General features: G+C 32.8%; 2 protein-coding genes across 4 annotated transcripts in view; both read right to left on the minus strand.

The window, feature by feature from the left end:
• The window catches only part of LOC148313894 (uncharacterized), a 48,506-nt gene extending 36,843 nt beyond the window's left edge, over nucleotides 1–11,663 (minus strand). For all 3 annotated transcript variants that reach the window (XM_088272528.1, XM_088272600.1, XM_088272450.1), the window contains exons 1-3: nucleotides 10,520–11,663; nucleotides 2,664–2,779; nucleotides 817–951 (exon numbers count right to left, since the gene is read on the minus strand). In XM_088272528.1, the coding sequence (XP_088128654.1) occupies nucleotides 817–951; nucleotides 2,664–2,779; nucleotides 10,520–10,707 (439 nt within the window). In that variant the 5' untranslated portion in view covers nucleotides 10,708–11,663. The remainder of the gene's footprint in view (nucleotides 1–816; nucleotides 952–2,663; nucleotides 2,780–10,519) is intronic.
• A 909-nt stretch (nucleotides 11,664–12,572) lies between these two features.
• Hmgcl (hydroxymethylglutaryl-CoA lyase) lies at nucleotides 12,573–20,913 on the minus strand. Its single transcript, XM_088273383.1, has 6 exons — nucleotides 20,708–20,913; nucleotides 20,018–20,163; nucleotides 18,470–18,593; nucleotides 17,854–18,066; nucleotides 17,112–17,300; nucleotides 12,573–15,563 (listed from the first exon to the last, which is right to left on the minus strand). The coding sequence occupies exons 1-6, from the start codon at nucleotides 20,765–20,767 to the stop codon at nucleotides 15,294–15,296; spliced, it is 1,002 nt and encodes a 333-aa protein (XP_088129509.1). The 5' UTR covers nucleotides 20,768–20,913; the 3' UTR covers nucleotides 12,573–15,293.
• Nucleotides 20,914–22,597: the final 1,684 nt, after the last annotated feature.

Consider the following 22,597-nt stretch of genomic DNA (forward strand, 5'->3'; position numbering starts at 1 on the left):
CATTGGGGTCAAATGAAGTGTTGCACGTGATCATATGATAGCCATTCCTTCTTTCTGTCATGCTAATGTTTTTTTTGAATTACCTAACATCCAAGTGACTCTAAAATCTAGATACGGCTTATACAACACCGCTTATCATGACCCTACTCAGGCTTCAACTTTTTAAGTTTTATAGCCTATGCCTACTAGTGAGTGGATTTACTCTTTATGTTTAAAGTTACTATAATTTGATGTAATTGATGAGTGAAAATTCTAGAGCAACTACATAAGGCCGGTTTCTACTTAAGCTTAATGACTGCATTGGGGTCAAATGAAGTGTTGCACGTGATCATATGATAGCCATTCCTTCTTTCTGTCATACTAATGTTTTTCTTTTTTTGAATTACTTAACGTCCAAGTGACTCTGAAATCGATCTACGGCTTATACAACATCGCTTATTATGACCCTACTCAGGCTTCAACTTTTTAAGTTTTATAGCCTATGCCTACTCGTGAGTGGATTTACTCTTAATGTTTAAAGTTACTATAATTTCATGTAATTCATGAGTGAAAATTCTAGGCAAAAACACTCGCTATGTCATGCTAATGTAGAATTAGTGTACTATATATATATACAGTTTTTTTTAAATTATGATACGTAACATTAAACATTGTGAGAAATGTCTGTGGTAGATACTTCTATATTGTCATATTTCTATGGAATTTATCATTGTATGTCTATAATACAAATAATAATATTGTACATATTATTTGAGATTAGGTTCTATATATAGATATCTAACTTAAGTCTCAGAAAATGATTGTTTTGGATATTACCTATTTTTTGTCCCGTGTCAGCTGGAGTGGGTCGTTTTCGTGGTAAAGTCAAGCTGAAGGTTACTGCTTTGGCGTCATCATTCATTCCACCAAGGTCAGGAGTTGACGTCCAAGATGAACTTGTACGCGCAAACCCTGATTATCAGTAATGATTATTTTGGTGAACTTCCATTTAAACTATTGCAATATTTAAACTTTACACAATATTTTTTTTTAATACTGCCAATGACTATTGATATTTTAGGAACACACAAAAAAGAAGGGGGGATAACTCCACTAGTTGATTTTGAAAGTTGCAACGGGGGTCCAAAAAGGTATGGAATGAAAAAGATATTAAAGTAAAGAACAGTATTTTGATAAGCAATAAGGAATCATAAAGACAATACAAGAAATTAATACAAGCCATCTTATGCAAAATTAACTTCCCTATAATCCGCTTTCATCAGGAAAAAGTCAGACATAAAAAAAAACTATCAACAAAATGGATAATGCAGATAAATAATGACAAAACAGATTGTGTCATTCGGCCACGTCATCAATGACAGCATAGCTCATAACAGACAAGTAACTGAAAAAAATTATATGTGAGAAAATATTTTTTACTAAATAAATGTCTCTAATATACAAACATGCTTCCTGGACATATTCAAGAGTGTATGTGAGGATATTAGATCATTCAAAATGAAAATAAAGTTACAAATGAAGAATAATTGTAGTTTTGTAAAAAACATATTTGGAACTAATATTTCTCAATATAACTTCATTATTGGCAATATGTGCTTGGTATTTTAATTACACTTTTATTAAAGAAAATGTTGAGCTCTTTTGCCTAAGAAGAGATCTTTAAGGACAAGGGTAGCCAACCCGCGGCGCCTTTGCGTGCGGCCCGCGGTCGTGTATGACGAATGTATTTTTTTAAATATAGGGTCCTTCAAAATATATTTTAAATCATATTTAAGTTATTAAAACCAATCAAGATTCTGTAATTACATGAAATGCAAATATTCTGGTGAAAAGAAACTCAAACCTCGCAGTGAGTAGCCATTGATAGATTGGTTTTATTTAAAATAAAATTGGTAAAAGTATTTGATTTATGTATCCCAATCAATAATTTTAATTGTTAAAATTGATAAAAATGTTTATTACTATACAGATAGATTTTTTGTTGGTTCAATTTGTGTTTTCTTCTCACATCTGGTCGTACTCATGTTTTTTTTCACAATTAACCTCATTGTACTTTCTGAATACCTTTGTATTCAAATTATATACAATACTTTAGGTCAATATTTAAGAAAATTTTAGGTCATCGATGCGGCCCGGGGTGCAATTTGGGTTGGCCAGGCCTGTATAAAGATGCATTTTTTTAAAGCACTCGGTGGTAGGCTAAGTTCTCTTTGCTATGAGCGTTGAATCTTTTTTAAGGCATGTAGGCCGCTAACCTTGCACACCAACCCTCCTCCTTTCTCATCCGGGCTTAGGACCGGCAATGGCGGACAAAAAACGCGCTTAGAGTGTCAGAAATGAAGACTCTAAGAAGCATATCAGGCAAGAGTCTTCGAGATAGAATAAGAAATGCTAGGATCAGGGAAATATGCGAGATCGAAGATGTCGTTAGGTGGGGAAGGCAACGAAGGAGACAATGGTATGCACGTGTGAGGAGAATGGAACCATCCAGACTCCACCACATCGCACTGTACGGCTAACCCCGTGGTAGGCAACTCCCGGGCAGACCACCAAAGAGATGGGTTAATCCCTCTTAAAAATAGACCGAAAGGCTTATAATAATAATAAGAAGAAGAACAAGACTCGGTGATAAATAATACGAATAATAATGTTTTAGTACCGACCTGCAGTAAAAGGTTCAGTCTTATCAGCTTTTGTTGAGTCTTGGTTAAGGTTTTGACTTGACACCCAACCCCTGACTGTGCTCTCCTTACTCGGACTGCGCTCTTCATCACGTGATCTAAAATAAACGATACACATAAAAAAAATTAAAAATGGTAGAATACATTATCCATTTATGAGGAGAGAGAAATAATATGTAATATGTATTCGATAACAAGACAAAGTCAAAGGTAAACATAGCGCAGGAAAAAGAAATATATATCCTGATTTAAAAACTTGAAGGAGTGGTTCCACTATACAACTAAGTCACTGTTTAGAATGCCCGCAGACAAAGTAAAAATTTCCATGATGATTGCCAACCAGCAGCATGGAGAAGAAAAAATGATGAATATATATATATATATATATATATATATATATATATATATATATATATATATATATATATATATATATATATATATATATATATATATGTATTTTTTTTTTTTTTTAATATATTTTATTTTGACAACCCATAATTTAATTTTATATTTTTAAGCTTTTATGCTATATCATCTAAATAAATAGAATCTGACACTCTTAGGGGAGGGTTTTTTAATATTAATATTTAGGACTAGGATGCAGGATGTGTATATGCTACAAAATTTATTAGCAATTAACTTTTGTCACCCGTCTTCGAGCTGTCATTACACCGTGAATTTTTAGTATAGGTGTGTCCGTCATTTTCATTTAAAAAATCTTATATTGGTCTTTTTTCAAATATTTATTCAAAATTACCCTGGACTGGTACCTGAAGCGGAAGGTTGATCACCTTTCCTTCATGTGTTAACGATCAAGATAACACTGCGTTTATATGAACCAGTGCCCTATGTACCATCGGGTGCGGCTAAGGGTTCGAATGAATATTGGTGAGGAATCGAAAAAAGGTAAATAATATAAATTTAGCAAACACTGTCAAAGTGACTTTTCACCAAACGCAGAGAGCATAGAGAAGTGCAGAAATTATGGAGTTTTCAAATGTTTTTACTTATTGTCATTGGAAATTTCGATAAACACAACGAATCCAGTTACGTTCACATCGAAAGCGCAATTTACCTACTAGAAAAATGATGATTTTCAAAGGACAAAGTTAGGATACAGGGGTCTTGACCGGTTGGCCTTTTTTTTGCACGAGCTTTTAGTTACAGGAACAGGATGATGTAGAAAAATTAAAACCAATATATTATTTATTATAACCCTTATCCGCAACCAATGGTGCATAGGGCACTGCATCGAATTGACGCAGTGTTATCTTGATTATTACTTACATAAAGGCAAGGTGATCACTCTTGCGCTTCAGGAACCAGTCCAGGGTAATATTAAATAAATATTACAGTGTAAAATCACTAATATTTATTTTCACCCCCCCTGGGAATCGAACCCGGGACCTCCAGTACGGTAGCTAAACACGCTGACCATTAGGCGGACCATCACCACGGAGGCGGACAAGATATATGTCTTACATATTTATCTTCTGTCATCCTAGCCAAAGTGTGCATAAGGCACTGCATGAGATCGACGCAGTATTATCGTGATTGTTAATTATATGAAGGCAAGATGATCAGTCCTGCGTTTCAAGTACCAGTCTTGGTTTATTTTAAATAAAGTTTAAAAAATCACTCACATTTATTTTGACCTCCTGGGAATCGAACCCGGTAGCTAAACGCGCTTACCGCTAGGGTATGGAGGTGGACATCACTCGCACATTTACGTATATGATATACATATCAATCATAACAGTTCATTACCTATTTTAATTTTGTCGTGCAGCATTGATACAATTTTTTCATAATTGATGTATTTTTTTTAATCTTCAAAAAAATCGTAATAATTTCCTCCACTTTTTGGTACTTAGCATTTATTTAAGTATTGAAACAGCATCCATGTTGTAACGCCATTAATCTACATCAAGTAGAAGAGAATTTTTAATCGTAAAACGTATATTTAAACTACCCACCACACTCGGCACACGTGTTGTATATCCTAAATTTAATTTCGATAAATATATCTGTGAATAATATATGAGTATTTCTCGCCTCTCCGATAGAGGAGATGCCGTAAAAACCAAGGTTTAAATGAAATTTATTCGATTTTAGAAACAAGAATGTTATTTTTTTAAATCAACAAAACATGGAAAGATTTATTGTTTTATAAATAAACAAATTAAATTATGAAACTAGCTATACCCGGCAACGCGTTGCTGTGACTCAGCCTGGTTAAATGGAAAAGAAATCAAATATGACGCACGCATTTCCAACGTGTTTTATTTCACAATGCTCACAATACTAAAAAAATCAGAACAATACAATCGAAGCACTGAAAAAGCTAAGTGACAGCAGCTGTCAAGAACTACGCTGCCCGCCACAAGCAATGTTTAGTAATGTTATTACGCTCAATAGATGGCGCTGTCATGACTTACATTTTTATTTCTATAGTTTCAAAACACACGCGTGTTTGAATTCGAAGTTAGTTCAAAATTTCAAAGCAACCGGTAAATTACTTTGCATGATTTTAAATTTTGAACAAACGAACATTTGCATCTTTATTTACATACATTGTAGAATTTCTAAACTTTTTTCGGGGAGAAATATTTCTGGGATTTCAAATTAAAAATAAACACATCAATCGATTACGGCTTAACCGAGCAGCAAAAAAAAAACAAAATTTTTGTTTCGGATTTTAATAACCTTATAAATTTGAGAAAATTATGAGAATACTTCAATGCGTAACTACTAATACTAATTTTCCCGCGAATAACATAAATTGGCGCTAATAGTACAAAATGATTACTTCTCGGTGCTCTAAATTTAGCAAGCGTATTTTTGCCGCAGCTTCCGATGGCAAGGAAGACCCCTTCCCCCCTAATTGAATCATGTATTTACATTTTATAGTTTATTGTTATTATTTTAATGTCAGATATACAACAACAGCAAGAAAATGACTTGGTAAGTAATTCATATCACTTTTCTTCATAATGAAAAAAACGATGAAATACAAATTTCACCCTCACCCAAAAAAATGTTTTTCCAGGCGTCTGAAAGGAGGCATTTGCGCCCTTTACACGTACGAGCTTCATCGCGAGTGGGGGAAAATTCGCAGACAAAAGTTGAACGGGACACGGGATACAACGCATGCATTCTTTGTCTAGAATAGTTGGCACTCTTTATAAATATTGCTTGGGTACGGATTCTACACGGAAATTACTGATTTTACTAGGCAGCGTACATAACATTTCGTTTGGCCTTTTATTTTTAATGTCTTTGGCATTTTTAAATCTTTGACAAATTGAATTGAAACAATTAGAATTTTTATGAATATATATTTTTTTTACGGAAAAAATTATAATAATGATTTTGAATAATTTGTATAACGCCATTCTCGTAAAATACAATACTACTTACCTCAAGGGCGTTTTAAAATGTAGTGACTTGTTAAGTGGGTGGTCTCATCTCATTTGTTTTTTTTTTAAATATCTGTTCTGTATCATATCAGTAAAAATCTCAGTTCTGTTTGATATCAGTAAAAACTAAACAAGCTATTTTGGGGCAAAATTCAATATTCGCCATAAGACTTGAACAGACATTAAAAATATTGTTTAGAATCTAGATGCAGATTTTTTTATTGCATCTAATGAAGAAAACTTTTATATTAACAGTTTGGTTAAAAAAGTTTGACATTTTGAATTTTGTAATGAGCATAGAATTTAATAGTTTTTTATTAGTCTATTATAGTGACAGGCTGATATATGATCTGCTTTATTCAAAGCGACAGTATCTATCTAGTATTTATCAACAATACGGAGTTAAATCGTTAATTTTCGTATATAATCGACACACTAGCATCTTTATACGGTTTATCCAGTGAGGTATATGTTCACATCACTAATCTCGAGGTTCTGGTTCGAATGACCCTTTATATTCCCGTGTAAATAAATGACTTGATCCTTCTATCCGTATATATATATTCTTCCAGCCTTGGTCTAATTTCTGTATTAGTCAATAAGAAGATTGAACGATAATCAATGTTTCCCGAACATCTGGTTGCAAGTAAACACATGGCTCGAGGAATCGTCTTCGCTTTAATCTTTTGTAAAACATTCACGAAAATGTTTACATCGCGCTTCAAAATTTAAAACGTGTTAATAATATTAACTACTTCTCAATACTTGCTTTGTCCCTACGCTTACCAAAACAACAAGAGATACAAAATATAAAGTACCTACTTTTATAAAATTATAAACATATAAATATATAAATATATATATATAAATATATATATATATATATATATATATATATATATATATATATATATATATATATATATATATATATAACGTGGTAATATTTTTCTTTGTAAATTGGGTGTAAATAATATGTAAAGTGGGTGTATAATAATAAAATAAACAATGTGTTGCTTTGTAATTAAAGTTTATAATTAAAGTTTATTCTTAATTTATCTTTATAATATTTTTTATATCTATCTATCTGATTCTGACAGTTCAGAATATTATATATATATATATATATATATATATATATATATATATATATATATATATATATATATATATATATATATATATATATATATATATATATATATATATATATATATATATATATATATATATATATATATATATATATATATATATATATATATATATATATATATATATATATATATATATATATATATATATATATATATATATATATATATATATATATATATATATATATATATATATATATATATATATATATATATATATATATTTATATAAATAGTATGGTTGTCAATAATGGGTAGAATTGGTATTTTGAGTGTGTCCAAATACTTGTTCACAAAATCTGGATTATCTCCAATTACAGGAGTCATTTTCATATTATTTTTTGACATCTCATCGAAGATGAAGAAGAATATGGAAGTCTGGGCATTTACGGGGCTGACGATCGTCATAGGCTGGTTTAAGTGATCACTTTACACACGTGTAACATTCACCAATGAATGTTACACGTGTGTAAAGTGATCACTTAAACCAGCCTACGACGGTCGTCAGCCCCGTAAATGCCCAGACTTCCATATTCTTCTTCATCTTTGATGTAATGTCAAAAAATATTTTTTCTATTTTAATTTTTTACAGACGTAGCCTAAATATTCATTTAAACAATTAAAGCAAATCAAAATAGTACAATGCACACTTTTGTTCAAAATGAAATGAAATTGAATTACAATCATTCGACTTTCAATGGTCATATTTAATCTATGATGTACCCAAGAAATAAAGGCACGTTATATTTAATTTCAGTTCCACGTTATGTGACAATCTCTTTGTTTCGTTTTTCTGAACAGCTAAAAATTAATTAAAACTGAAAAATAAATTCCTTCGTTTCGAAACATACAATATCTTTTGAAATCCATCTCGCATTTTTCAACTGACGCGGAATGAAATTTTTGTGCGACATTTGCAAAGGAATTTGGCAATGAAAAATAAATATCATTATTTATAATTACGTCTGGAAAGGATGCTGTTAGAAATATGTACCAAAAATTCTAGTCTAGTGGTTAGCGCGTTTGTCTAACGCGCTGGAGATACGGGTTTGACTTAGAAAAGTTTTTTTACTAAAATATTTATTTCATATCATCCTGGACTGGCACCTGAACTTCAGGACCTTTCCTCATATAATTAGCGATCAATATTACACTGATTCGATGCAGTATGCAAATGCGATCATCGGGTACGGATAAGGGTTTAAAGAAGAAGAATAAAAATATTATCGAAATAATACTGAGATGGTTCGGGCATGTGATCGAATGAGTGAAGAAAGAATAGTTAAACAAATTTATGAGGCGAATGTGGTTGGTAATAGAAGCAGACGAATACCGAGGAATACTTGGCATGATCAAGTTTTGAAAGTAGTCAGGTCAGGAGTCGGAATAATCGGCGTGTATGTGTGAGAAGATGTATGAATGTGGAAGAGGCGAAAAAGTGTGCAAAGACATATTGGTGTGGCGTTCTTTTCTCTCTGCCTACCCCTGCAGTGAAGCGGCGCAATGATTAGTTAGTCAAATAAGAATAACTTTATATTATAGTATGATTGAATAATATGGTACGAAAAATTATAGCAATGCTGTATTTACTATATTTTTAAATTTCGGTGGACCTTCGTGGCTGAATTTAAACGACCATGACCAAATTTCGTTCTGAAGTTTTACCTCAAAGTTCATGGAAAAAGTACGCGGCAAACTCCGTTTGAAGAAAATTCTTAACTATACCTACTACCACTACTTCTCTCTGTACTCAATTATTTTTTATCCTATCCGCACGAAATTTGTGCATAGGACACCGCATCGAATCGGAGCAGTGATTATATTCGTACATAAAGTCACGGTCCTTCATTCCAGATTCATGGATAAACGATTAGATTGTGTTTGATGAGATACTGCAAGTAAAGGAGCTTTTAGGAACTCGAAGGAATTCAGAGCTTTATGGGAAATTTGGTAAAAAATTACCGCTATTTCGTTTGTTTTTTAATAATACGTCGTTCCTTGCGTTAATTTGTAGTGATTGGGTAAATAAACAAAAATATCCGAATCCAAGGAGTAATTGTGCCGTATAGCTGCTAAAGTGTAGTAAGAGCTACAATAAAAATACTATTATTGAGCTTTAGCGACTTTACGGCAGACTACATTCTACAGAATTTTATCGAAATAACGCATATTCAACAACTATTTCATTTATTTGTACAGTAATCTTCACTTTATTTCGTTAATTTATACGGTTATCTTCACATTATTTCATTTATTGTACAGTAATCTTCACTTTATTTCGTTAATTTATACGGTAATATTTACATTATTTCATTTATTTGTACAGTAATCTTCACTGTATTTCATTAATATGTACGGTAATCTAAACATTATTTCATTAATTTATTCGGTAACCTTCATTTTATTCCATTCGGTAATTAAATCGGTCGCTTTGTGGCAAACTACGCATTTGGAATATTATAGTTAACTTGGTAAACACCACTTATTCTTGTAATATACTACGATTTCTTTATCATATATCAGTACTGTCTTTCACCCTAAGCCCCTTCATTTAGGTCATATGAATCCCATCAAACATATTCCAACCCTACATCCATAAATCTGGAACGCATAACTGATCTTGCATTGATATAATTGACGTTAAAATTAACACCGCGTGGATCTGATGCTGTGCCCTTTGCACCATTTAGATGAAGGACAGAGAAGAGTAGGTATTTGTTTTTTTTACTAAGCAAGTTCTACCAACACTGAAACCTCCTTTTCAAGTTGGAATTTACAGGTCTTTGGTCTTTCTCAAATCCATTCTCGCAAACAACATAAAGAAAAAAGTTTAACGCACCATTTTTACTTTTATATAACGTCAATATTGCGAGTTTTTTTACTAATCTAATTTTACTGCTTTAGATGTTCTTCTCAATGCCAGCAATGTCTTTTAAAAAATTGTATAAACCTTCCTTGAATTTCAACAATGATAAGGTTGGTTAAAAGCCGTATTTTGACAAGTATGGCCCAAAGTTCTACCCCGCCGGGAAACTCGGTTCATCCAACACATGGTCGACAACGTATCACGAGCAACCCTAAACAGACCTTTAAAATACAAACGCTGAAAATATTTATTTTCTGCTGTAGGACATGGAGTTTATTCCTTCTATTTTTAGTACTTCTTTTAACATCTTTATGTTCTCCATAGCCTCAAAGTAAAAAAAAATCAGAAAGTACCTACTTAGTTAACGAAAAATCGTTTAAAAAAAGTACTTACCGTGAGGAAGCTGAGTTCCAGGAGGCCAGACTGGGTGAGGAGACAGTGAGATCCTCATCTTTCTTCCTTCCCCCGTGTTCTTTGTAGTCCCTGAAGCACCGCTTGCAGCGGGTGGGCCACCTCACCTGCGGGTGGAACCCGAGGGGGCACAAGGGGTCCCCCTTCGCCAAGGGATACAGGTGATGCATCTTTATCGACACACCAAACTATCTTCTCTTCAAACACGCATTGAAACACAACGAAACACGTGAAATTATGCAGATTTGTCCACAATTTAAGTCTACGAGGGTATTCACACTACCACCCGATTTAAAAACTCAACAGGTAAGGAATTAACACAAAAACCGGGTTGTTTTAGGATTATTTCGCGGGTATTATAATATTCTCACACTAATGGATTGAGCAACGCACGTAGGATTGATTAATATTGTACGTCGTCCAAAGTCGAGAATTTTCTCGTGTCGTTTCGTGAGTTTTAAATACGTACGTAGGTAGTTATTCTATTTACGTAAAATGCCAACACTTTCAATGCGTATTAAATGCCACTTGTTTTAAATGTCTTGTCACAATAAAGTTGTTTTATTTTCACTGGTGCACTATTTTTGAGAAAGTTCCTGATTGCGATTACAATAATCGGATAAACGCAAGAGCTGAAACCGACCTGTCCAAAATCGATCACCCCTGTAGACGAATAAGCTTCGATTTGTGCTTCCAATTTGTAATTAAATTAATTTATCCATTCAATAATATTTGACGAGCTTTTTTTGAGTGCGCGTGTTATCGGATTAGCAAATTCATGTAAACAGTCGCCATGACGTCAGATGATGAATGCGTCGAAAGCTCGGCGGTTTATTTTCAGCACCTACGTGAAAAACGTGCGCCATAAAAAAATCAGCCAGGAACGGTTGATTTTAATCTGAATTCCAAATTCGACTGAGGCTGGTTAGGCAACCGAAATGGCTGTATATTTATCAACCTTTGGATTTGAATAAAAAAAATGTTCCTTTAGTTCTGTTGTAGAGTTTTGAGTTTTGAATTTGGATTTGGAACGGGAAACGTCGCGCTCTTTTTATTACATAATTTGGACGTTTCCGCAGATTGTGATTGACGCGCGTTATCCGTCGGCGATGGCGCGTCGTGCACTGAATGATCATGGAGAAATGATGCGTTATAATTGGAACTCAGCGAATAATTGTGCCTGGACTGGGGTATCGCATTAAGCCGTCGCGTGGTGCCCGTGCTAGTCCGGCAGCGCGCAGTCCGGCGGCTCGACTGGAGTCCGTCGGGTGGGCACGGCGCCAGATCCGGGTCGCTCGCGGTCCGCTCGGCCAACAGTTAAATTAACATTTCGCTGACGGAATGCAGCGCCCTGACACGGGGGATAGTAGATGATGCAGCAAGGAAAAAGGTCATCCTTGATTTCTACTGAGATTTATTTTCTGAAACGGACACATTCGAACTCGCACCTCGATGGCTTCACTTGGCTAGGTATGTGCGTAGGTGGGTAAGTACTTATAATTTTGTTCTTACCTACAAAACAAAGGAATGGGAATTCCCCTTTCACATTGAGTTTAGTCTTCGAAAATGAAAGATTGCTTTGTTCCACTTCCATAGCGAAGCGGTTATTTTAATTTTAATTTAATTAAAAAAAGAGAAATATTTGTGTTTTGATTATATACACAAATATTTCAATTTCATACTATTTCTGTGAGCCTAAGCGGCTCATTATTAGAAATAGGTATCAAATTGTGGTAGCGTGGGTTCGAACCGAGACACTCTGGCTTAAGAGTGCGCGACACTAACCACGGGGCCACAACCCGGTTATCGCGCTGGAGGCCAAGAGTTCGATTCCCAGGGAGGGGGAAAATAAATAAAAGTGATTTTTTTACAGTCACGTTTACTTATCTTCACCTCTGATTAGTATCCGAAACACAAGGCGATCAACTTGACATCACATAATTAAAAATCACGATAACACTGCATTAATATTATGCAGTGCACTATGCACTATCCGGTGGGGATACGGGTAAAAAGAAGTATAGAAAAACATGTCTTTTTTAGCACATCTTTATTTTAAAATATAATTGAAACAAAAATAAAAATAAAAAACTCTTAGTGGGAGATTTAAAAAAATAATAAGGAAATATTTGGGTTAAAATGATTTTCTTACCATATCTGAAACAAATGGTGTACAGATCTCTCGAGTTGATGAGCTGTTATCTTTATAGTAAATTAGCGAACATCTTGAGTTATGTAAAACAAGATTAGTTATAAAGTAATATCATGTAATAGTATTCATATATAAAAGTAGTCTTTAGTAGAAAAATATAAATATTTGAACTGCATAAAATGCTTCGTAATAAAATATTTTCAAAAATATATTTATATGAAACTATACATCATACAATATTTAAAATCTTTGCATTTATATAAAACTAAGTACGAAAAAAATATAGAAAGAAGAATGATAATAAAATAAGAAACTTTAAAAATTAAACAAGAAAAATAAAACTTTGTTCTTAAAACCTATTAACAAAATTTTAGATTCTAAAAAAGATAACCCTTTCATCATACCCTGTTATTAATCCACGAGAAATATAAAGATTATAAAAAAATAACAAATTGAACAAAATCGACTACAGTGAAACGTGGTTATGAAAATATTGTTTATGGAAAGGGACCCTGGAAATTATTGATATGACTGAATGACATTGTAATTGATCCTAATAAAATGTAAGTACAAAGTTTATTTAAAAATAAGGTATTTGTAAATCAAAAGACAGACAAATAAACATGCAACATGAATTAATATTTTCATTAATTGATTCAGCAATCACCAACTGGTAATAAAATCTATCCATTTTAAATGAATGTTTTACTAAATAAATACATACCACTATTTCTTAAAATCGACTGTGACACGTGTTTCGATGCATTTTGCATCATTTTCATCATACGGTGTTTGAAAAAGATGCGGAATGCATCGAAACACGTGTCGCAGTAGATTTTAAGAAATATGTAGTGGTATTTACTAAGTAAAACATTAATTAAAAATGAATTAATATGCCCGATGGCTTGTAATCCATATAGGCTCAAGAGAAGTTCTACCCTACCTTACCCACTGATATACATAATGTATTTTGAAAAAATGGATTTTTTTAAAGAAAAAATATGGTTTCATGATTCCACCTTTTTTTATTGTTGTCTGTCATTGACAACCGAATTTCTGATAAAAATTCTACCCTCATCGAAATTCTTTTGTCCAATTGATTCATGATGCAGATCCATTAATGCCGATCTTCTAAATGACCAGATCTTACGCACCTCTACTGCCTACCCTTATCTAAAACTCCATAAAACATTATTTATTTTCTGTCTATGACAAAAAGACATGTTGAAACATATGTTTATCTCTGCGATTATATGATTCAACTGACCAAAAACAATTAATATATGCCTTCAGAATTCAGGGTTATTTATTATGTCAAAAGACATCAAATGCACCCATAACGCTGTAAACAAAGCATTTCAAGATATGTATAACATAGTCAGTCAATGAAACTAAACTTCAATTTTTATTTTTTTCTATTCTTGGCATATCTGAGATAAAATTGTAGAATTTTACACATCAATCATTTTAACACATTGTGTACGGTGTACACATATTTGTGCGTTTCAGAAACCTTGGTGTGGTGGCGGGGTGCACATTTTTGTGCATTTCGGCTACCTTCAATTTAGTATACAAAAAACACGTCATAAACTTCTAATCTCCTGGCCTTTTTGCTTTTGTTGTGTAGTGGATAGATGTCGTTGTAATATAAAAAAATAATACTGATATTTACTGGTTCAAAACATAGCTAATGGTCGTAATCTGTTTTGAAGGAAATGTTACAAATTAACTTTAAACAATGGATACAGACGGTGCGTTTTTTTCTTTGTCCCAAAATGAAATAAAATACAAAGATCATTGTCCTTTACTTAAGTCAGCAGTTGGTACTTACAAAGCAATAAACGCGTGTGGGGAAAGCCCATAAATCATTTTTTATTCGCAGATTTTGAGTTTTCGGCGGTTGTTAAACTGTGTTGTTATTTTCTAATATTTTATTAGTGTTTTTAACATTTTTTTTACTTTTGTGATTTGTGGACTAACATGATTTTATTTTGAGACGTTAGAGACCATTTAACCGTTTTTGTATTGTTTTCGAGTTCAACCTCAAGTTCAAAATATGAAGTTCACTGACATATTTTATATTTCCGGACAGCTGTCTAATGTCGCCCGCCTCAAGATACAGTTTTATCAAAACATTGCCGTAACTAATGTGTTAATATTCCGAATCAACAGTTATACATATTCCAAGATCACTACAACCAAGTTTCACTTTTGTAATTTAACATTATAATATTTAAGGTGGGGACTACCCGGAGCATTTCTTCGTAACATAACATTCACGGCGAGCATGTTACATAACGGCACGCTTTATTAGAGTACGCAGAACGAGCGGCGAGCAGCTCGGCTCGCTGTACTGACTATACAAATGCTCGCATCGTAACGTGTTACGTTACGACAAAATGTCTACGGTCAGTCCCCACGTTTATGCATATTCCAAGATCACTACAGCCAAGTTTCACTATTGTAATTTAACATTATAACAATTATACATATTCGAAGATCACTACAACCAAGTTTAACTATTTTAATTTAACATTTTAACAGTTATACATATTCCAAGATCTACAACCAAGCTTCACTAATTAAATTTTTGGAATGTTACAATCACACGCACATTGCAATTTCTGTGATTTCATGATCAGTTAATTTTTTCAATGCAAGCGCATTGTTTACTTTCGACATGTTTTGTTTTCCGAGGTAATCGCACATGAACTTGCCGGCCTGCATGACTTTCACCAAGTTGATCCCGGTATGAGCACCGAGCCCGTGTAACATGTACACGAGATCTTCAGTTGCCAGATTTCCCGATGCCCCCTTCGCATAAGGACATCCTCCGAGACCAGAGACGGATGAATCAAAACATGTTATTCCCATCTTTAACAAATGAAAAAAATTATTGTTTACTTGAATGTTATATTTTTTTAAAAAACAGACAAATATATACATTATTCTGTAAAAAGAAAAATAAAATAAGTATAGTCTAACCATTTAATACATTTCATTAAGATCCAATAAACAATAAATTGCAACTTCATTTTCTTTAAACCCAGGTAATAAACATTTGACATGAAGAATTTCCAATAAATGAAAAATTGAATTATTTGCTTAAAATACCGTTTTTGTTTTGAAAAAGTTAAGTTTTTCTTCGTAATAAATACACGATTTTGAAAAGAAAAGAGTTATCGAAAGGTAAGGAATTAAAAAAATATATTTAAAAATATCTTTTCAATATATATTCTAAAAAAAATCAAGTTTAAAAAAAAAAGTCAGCAGAGACACGACCAGCTTCTTGCGCAGCTAAACACATACTGAATCATCTAGAATACGTGTAAGACCTTAAGATTTCTGCTAGTATTTTTTTTTTACTAATTCAACACTAGTTCAAGACAATGTTACCAAAGAAGTAGCATGCGCAAGATGTTTTTGATTGAACCATAAATATAACTTTCGAAATTTGAGTAGTGTTGTTGTCAATCATAGGTAGGATGGTGATTGTTACACGCTTATAAAGTGACTACTTAAACTAGACTGTGACAGGTCGTAAGCCCTGTAAATGCTCAGACTTCCATTTTTTTTTTTATTAGTAAAAAATATATTCCCATATGATTTTTTTGCTAACAGAACGCTTGCATTCTGACAGAAGTTATAAATATGATTATATACAAGATATTTTTCACTGGGAAATCCAGTGCCAAGAAAACATGCAACATGTTTGTTTGATTTTTATCAAAAATGTTATTATTCTGTTTAAACAACTAAAATTAAAATTCATGTGACAATACAGTATATATTTATGTGAATAAAAAAATTATTGTTGCATACAAAAAAAAAACAAATACATACACCAATAATAAAAGAAAAATTTCATTGAAAAATAAATTTTATTGAAGAAAAAAAAACTATCTAACCATCACGCTACTTCCCCACAGGGTAGGCATAGAGAATAGAATGGCACACCACTCTTTCTTTGCAAACATTCTTCGACTCTTAGACATTCATGCATCCCCTCATACATACCCGCTGATTATTGCGACTCCTGATCTGACCGCTTTCAAGTATTTAACATACCTGATCACGTCAAGTTTTTCTTGGTCTTCCTCTGCTCGTTTTTCCAACTACGTTTGCTTCATAAATTTGTATTACTGTTCTTTCCTCAATCATTCGTTCCACATGTCCAAACCATCTCAACACACCTTTCTTAATTTTATCAATAATGCTCATCTCAGTTTTACATTCTCTCCTTATTTCACCATTTGAACATCTATCGTATATAATTTTGCCGCACATTCGTCTGAGAGATCACATTTCGAATGCATTCTTCACCATTCTTTTGTTAATTCCATACTTCACTTTCATTCAAGAGGAAAAAAAACTATGTATCTGCAAATAAAGTTTAATTAATTAATTAAAAAAGCAACTTACTTCTAGTCCTACTATGACATTAGCTAGTGCCTGGCCGTAAGTATCATGGCAATGCAAAGCCAAGGTATCGGGTGTAGAAACATTATTAACTTCTTGGAGCATTCTCTTGATGGAGCCGACTGTGCCCACTCCTATGGTATCACCCAGCGATACTTCGTAACACCCTACATCAAACATTGCAGCAGTAGCCTAGAAAATTAATTTTATTTGTGAAATTATATTATTTTATTGACATCAATAAATTCAGTGAACAATAACAAATTCACTTCATTTTTTTAATGGCTTATTTTAGTCACTATACATTTTTTTTCATTTTTAACATGAGCCGCACATGTTTTTCAATCGTGTCTGTTCGAATGGTTTTTTGTAGAGATGAATGAATACTTTTTTCTTTATATACAAACAACAGAGTACAAAGACCTGGTGAAAAAACAATGATTTTTGGACTGGAAAAGTTAATAATTAATTTGTAAAGTGAATATCAAAGATAATATTTAAATAAAAATATCATAGACAATATTTTCTTTTTTTTAATTTTTCAAGAAGCTTTGTGAAGAAATTCACAGATGTCACTACAAGTCATTTTTAAAAATAATTTTGACAGAAATGCAAACACCTTTATGCAAATATCCATTTCTTTAGGAGAAAATTTGTTTGTACATTACGGATTGTTCGTACTCTGATAGATTTGCCTTATAGATAAAATAAAGAACAGTAAAATTAAAATATAGATAAAAAATACCTGAGCTACTTTACACGGTCTGATTGAGCCTTCATAAGGACACCCAACCACACATGACACATAGCCACGGACCTTGATATTTCTTTCCCTTGCCTCCTGAGTGACTTCTCTGAACCTCGAAATAGATTCAGAAACAGAACAGTTCACATTCTTCTTTGAGAAGGCTTCACTCGCAGAACCAAATATAGCAATTTCTTTTACTCCAACTGAAAGCTGAAAAACAATATCGAATGTTTTTGGTTTTGCAATATCGCTCATTTGGTGAACAATAGCGTAATTACACTTATAGAAATATTACAGGAGATGCCATTCAGACGTTGTAGCAACAGAAATGGCGCCATTTTACTCAATTCTACAATGACACTAGCGCCATCTTGCAGCACTTCACCACAAAATCAATTCTGTCGATGTTTCTTCCGATGTAAATAGTCTTTCCGCACATTTTGAAAAAAAAAAGTGTAATTATGTCATTGTTGCACCAAATGAGCAATATGCAAAAGACTTAGTACCAGGTCCTTGCAACAGATAATGTGTAAATGATTTGAATCATCATTCAAATTCAAATTTAGATTTAAAAGGATAATTTATAAAAATGACCAATGAAAAAATAACTTACAGCTGCCTCCAAACCCTTTAAATTAGGCACCAGTACTGGATACGATGTTTTTGGATTTCTATCAATTCCATTCATCACCTCAATATTATCAGCCATTTGAGGAACCCATTTAGGGCTAACAAAACTAAAATTTGAAAATATTAATATGTATCAATCATCCATATATCAATTTTTGTTAATGAAACATTAATTATTGTTAAATGTGCAATTTTGCATATGAAATTTACAAAATTGAGAAAAATATTTTTTAATATTAGTTGATTTCTTTCTGGTTGCAAATATTAAAGGAGTAAAAAATAGAGTTGGAGGATAATTTGGACTAGTTTAATGTTTATTGGGACATGTCTAATTTTTCTCTTATCATTCACACCTGTAATATATCATTCTTCCTTTAATCTATGTCTGCACCCAATGGTACTTAGGGTGCCGCATCAATTAACGTAAACTTGACTGTCAATGAAGTCATGGTGAACAGCCCTGTGCTCCAAATACTTAAACTTAAGGGTGGAATGTATTTAACACATTGTCGGCGGGACACGGCAAATGCCGTTTTTGTCGACTGTCGATTATCGGCGGGAAACGGCAATATACGGGTTTGTTATCAGTGTGAAATAAAACGCGTTGAAGGGTAATCTGCTACCTGGGTGCTAGGCGACAGTCAGTTGACGTTATTTGAGATGCATTGTCCGGACTGGCTAGTGTGTCGCTTGTAAAGGCATCGCCAGAAATCCAGAGTTTTTATGCGATCTCAATCTCCAGTTTAGTTTGAGTCATTTCACGTATTGGACTATTTTTCATGCTGCGTTTTGTTTAGTGTTTGGTATTTTATTATTTGAATATATTAGCATTGTATAGGGAATGATAAGAATGGGTAAGACTATTTTTTAGAGTTTACAATGCTTCTAAAATTGTGAAATACGGAATACTTAATTAAAAATTATGATTATAATTTATTTTTGATGATCAAATGTCATTTGTGATTTCTTTGAAAATTTCAATCGAAAATATTATTTGGTTTAGAAATTGTGTCAATTTTAAGAAAGCGATATATTTTTGCACTAATCGCGAAAAACGTCCGCTATAGGCTAGAGTCTATCGTTCGAAGCGCCCCACTACAATGTGTTAATGAGATACAGATTATGTAAATGAAAAAGCTTAAGTTAAAGGACATTATTGTTATATGGAGATGGAAGAAATGGTCAACAGCAGCAAACGCTAGGGCACACGGGGTTGCAAATCTGTACTATTACAATTTGTGAAAAAGTATAAATTTTCATAACAGTGAATTATAGAAGTCTTACATTTTTATAATGATAAACTATTACAGAATAGTATGCAAACATTGGCATTGTAAACTAATTTTATTTTTACAAATGTGAATTATGCCTTTAGGCATTATTATTGTCAGTTTCATAATCCATATCACGTTTGCGGAATGTAACCCCTGCAGATAACAGGTAGTATGCATATTTAAACAGTGCAAACTATTGTACAATATATACAACTACTCGGTAATTAGTAAGATAAATAAAACATAACTTGTCATACCTTGTGGCTTCGATTGAAGAGAATCCGCATTCAGTGAGCTTGTTAATGAATTGTATTTTGATATCTGTAGGAACTATTTTAGCTTCATTTTGTAAACCATCGCGTGGACCAACTTCTACTATCCGAATAGCATTTCTTGCTTTACTCTATAAAGAAATGCAGAAATCAGTAACACATTAAAAGGTATGTATAAGATCACCATATCTTTATACATGCAGGTTAATTTTATGCAAATGCAAACATAAATAAATGGCTTACAGCCAACATAGGTATCTTATTGTTTTATTAATTTCTCCAATCAAATAAATGGACATAATAAGAACACTCGAACAATTTTGTGGCTTTTAAACGGTTTGCGGACGATTAATAAATTTTGACCAGAAAAAAAACTCATTATTTTCCATTAACGAGAAATCGAAAATGGCTATAGGTTTTTTTTTTTGTAAACAAATTATAAATAATCACAAGGCAATCGGTTTTATCCTTATAGAAATAACACTTTCTCTAAAAGTTTTGTACCGACACTTCTTGGTGGATCTGCATTTTATATAACAAAGCAACTAAAAGTCTGATGATGGAATCTTGGTCACTGGTTAAATAAAATAAAAGTGGAAAAAACTATAAACATATTTTTTTATTCAAGTGATAAAACTGTCTACTTTTCAAATGGATAGATAAAAGACAACTCACATATTTACGCACGCTGCTGTATTTTGGGAGAAATTGGAGAGATGAACGTAATTTATTCATATTTAATATAAAAAACTTTTTCAGGATATTGGTATGATATTTAGATTAGGGAAAGAAAGTGATGAGAGAATTCAGCACAACACGTTACAATTTTACAATCAGTACTTCTATATTCTGTACTTCTATACACAGAGATTACAACTTGTGACAATAACACAGACTAACTATTTTATATAAAGACCGCCAACTACCTCGATTTTTTATGGCTGGAAGTGATATTCGCCAGCGGCCGGAAGTGACGTAAACGGCTAGAAGTACTAAGCTCCCGGCTGGGCGTGACTTCGCCGCGGCTGAATGTCAAATCCACCCGCCGAAATATTTATCATTCATTTTTGAGGTTAAATGGTATTTATATTGAAATTTGTTGTATAACATATTTTCAAAATTATAATATTAATATTACAAAGAAGATATTTCACTATCTAATTTTATTTATTTCAGTGTAAACAAAAATAGAAAGGTCACGGCTAAAACGCGACATTTATAAAAAGAGTTCAGGCGATTAATAATGGTTACTCAACTCAGCCTTACAATGGTAAATGGTAATGGTAACTTTTTGAAATTATTATCCCAAACTATGTATAAATATAAGGCTTTTCAACAAAAACAAAAACGATAGAATTTTCAAATTACTATATTATATGTAAAATTCTAGAAAATACAATATTTTAAAAGGGCGGAAGGAGTGCCCACCACTTTCTGAAGTTATGTTTCTTAACGGGGGTGCCAGCGCCCCTTTGTGGGCGTTTTGGAAGTCTGGCTAGGCGTTTTTAAATTTTTTGCATTTTTGGCATATAAGAAAGGAATGTAAGGCTGAACGAGGAATAATTGAAAAGATTAGAAAGAGCTCTTTGCGGTGGTATGGACATGTGGAGCGAATGGATAGCGAGAGAATGACTAAGAAAATATATGTGGCGAATGTGAGAGGGAAAACAGAACGTGGACGACCAAAAAGACTTGGCACGATCAGATCAATCAGAACCTAAAATCTGGCGGTGTCAAAAGTCTGCGTAATCGGAGGGCATGTATGACTAGATGTATGGATGTGAAGGAGGCTAGGAGTGTATGTCAGGACAGAAGAGTGTGGCGTTCCATCCTCTCTGCCTACCCCTGCGGGGAAACGGCGTGATGGTAGTAGTAGTAGTAGTAGTAGTAGTGCATTTGGGGGGTGCTACAGAAGTTCAAGGGAGCGTTGTATTAAGTAAGAAAAACTACACTTTCATACGCAAAATTTAACTTTAACTTTGGCATAATACTCAATATTATGAAGTTCTTCATAGACGGATTTCTATTTTTCTATCGATAATTGTCTATAACCATAGTCTGTCTATATTTATTTGAAATATTTGAACAACTTGTTGGTATCTCGTATTTTTTGTTCCCGTTTTGATGTTTTTGTTAGTGTATTAGTGTGTCTCGTCATTTTCTGGTCGTTTTTTGAACAATCTGACGTTTACGAGTCGACCCCCCCTGGACAATAATGATAAAAATGTTTTTCAAGATAAAAACCGTCGGTACTTTTGCGTACAAAGAGCACGTACAACAATATTATTACAATACAAAACTTATAAACATTTAAAAAAAATAAAGCAATCGCAAACAATAATGAAATAGTAAACTATAACCTATGGAATAATTAATAATTATTGTATAATATAATATTAAATAAATAAATAGGAAAATAGAATAAATAACCGCATGACATTGACATTCAAATTTGACGTTTATTAATTTAAATGTTGCTAGTTTTAACGTATTATCCATACGTAGGTACCTGATTATTATTTTTTTCACCGAGAGATAAAAAAGTTTCACACGGTCTATGGAAAA

The sequence above is a fragment of the Brachycentrus maculatus genome, unplaced genomic scaffold (genome assembly GCF_059751285.1).
Source record: "Brachycentrus maculatus isolate JH-2025_06_01 unplaced genomic scaffold, ASM5975128v1 h1tg000004l, whole genome shotgun sequence".
NCBI classification, from domain to species: Eukaryota; Metazoa; Arthropoda; class Insecta; order Trichoptera; family Brachycentridae; genus Brachycentrus; species Brachycentrus maculatus.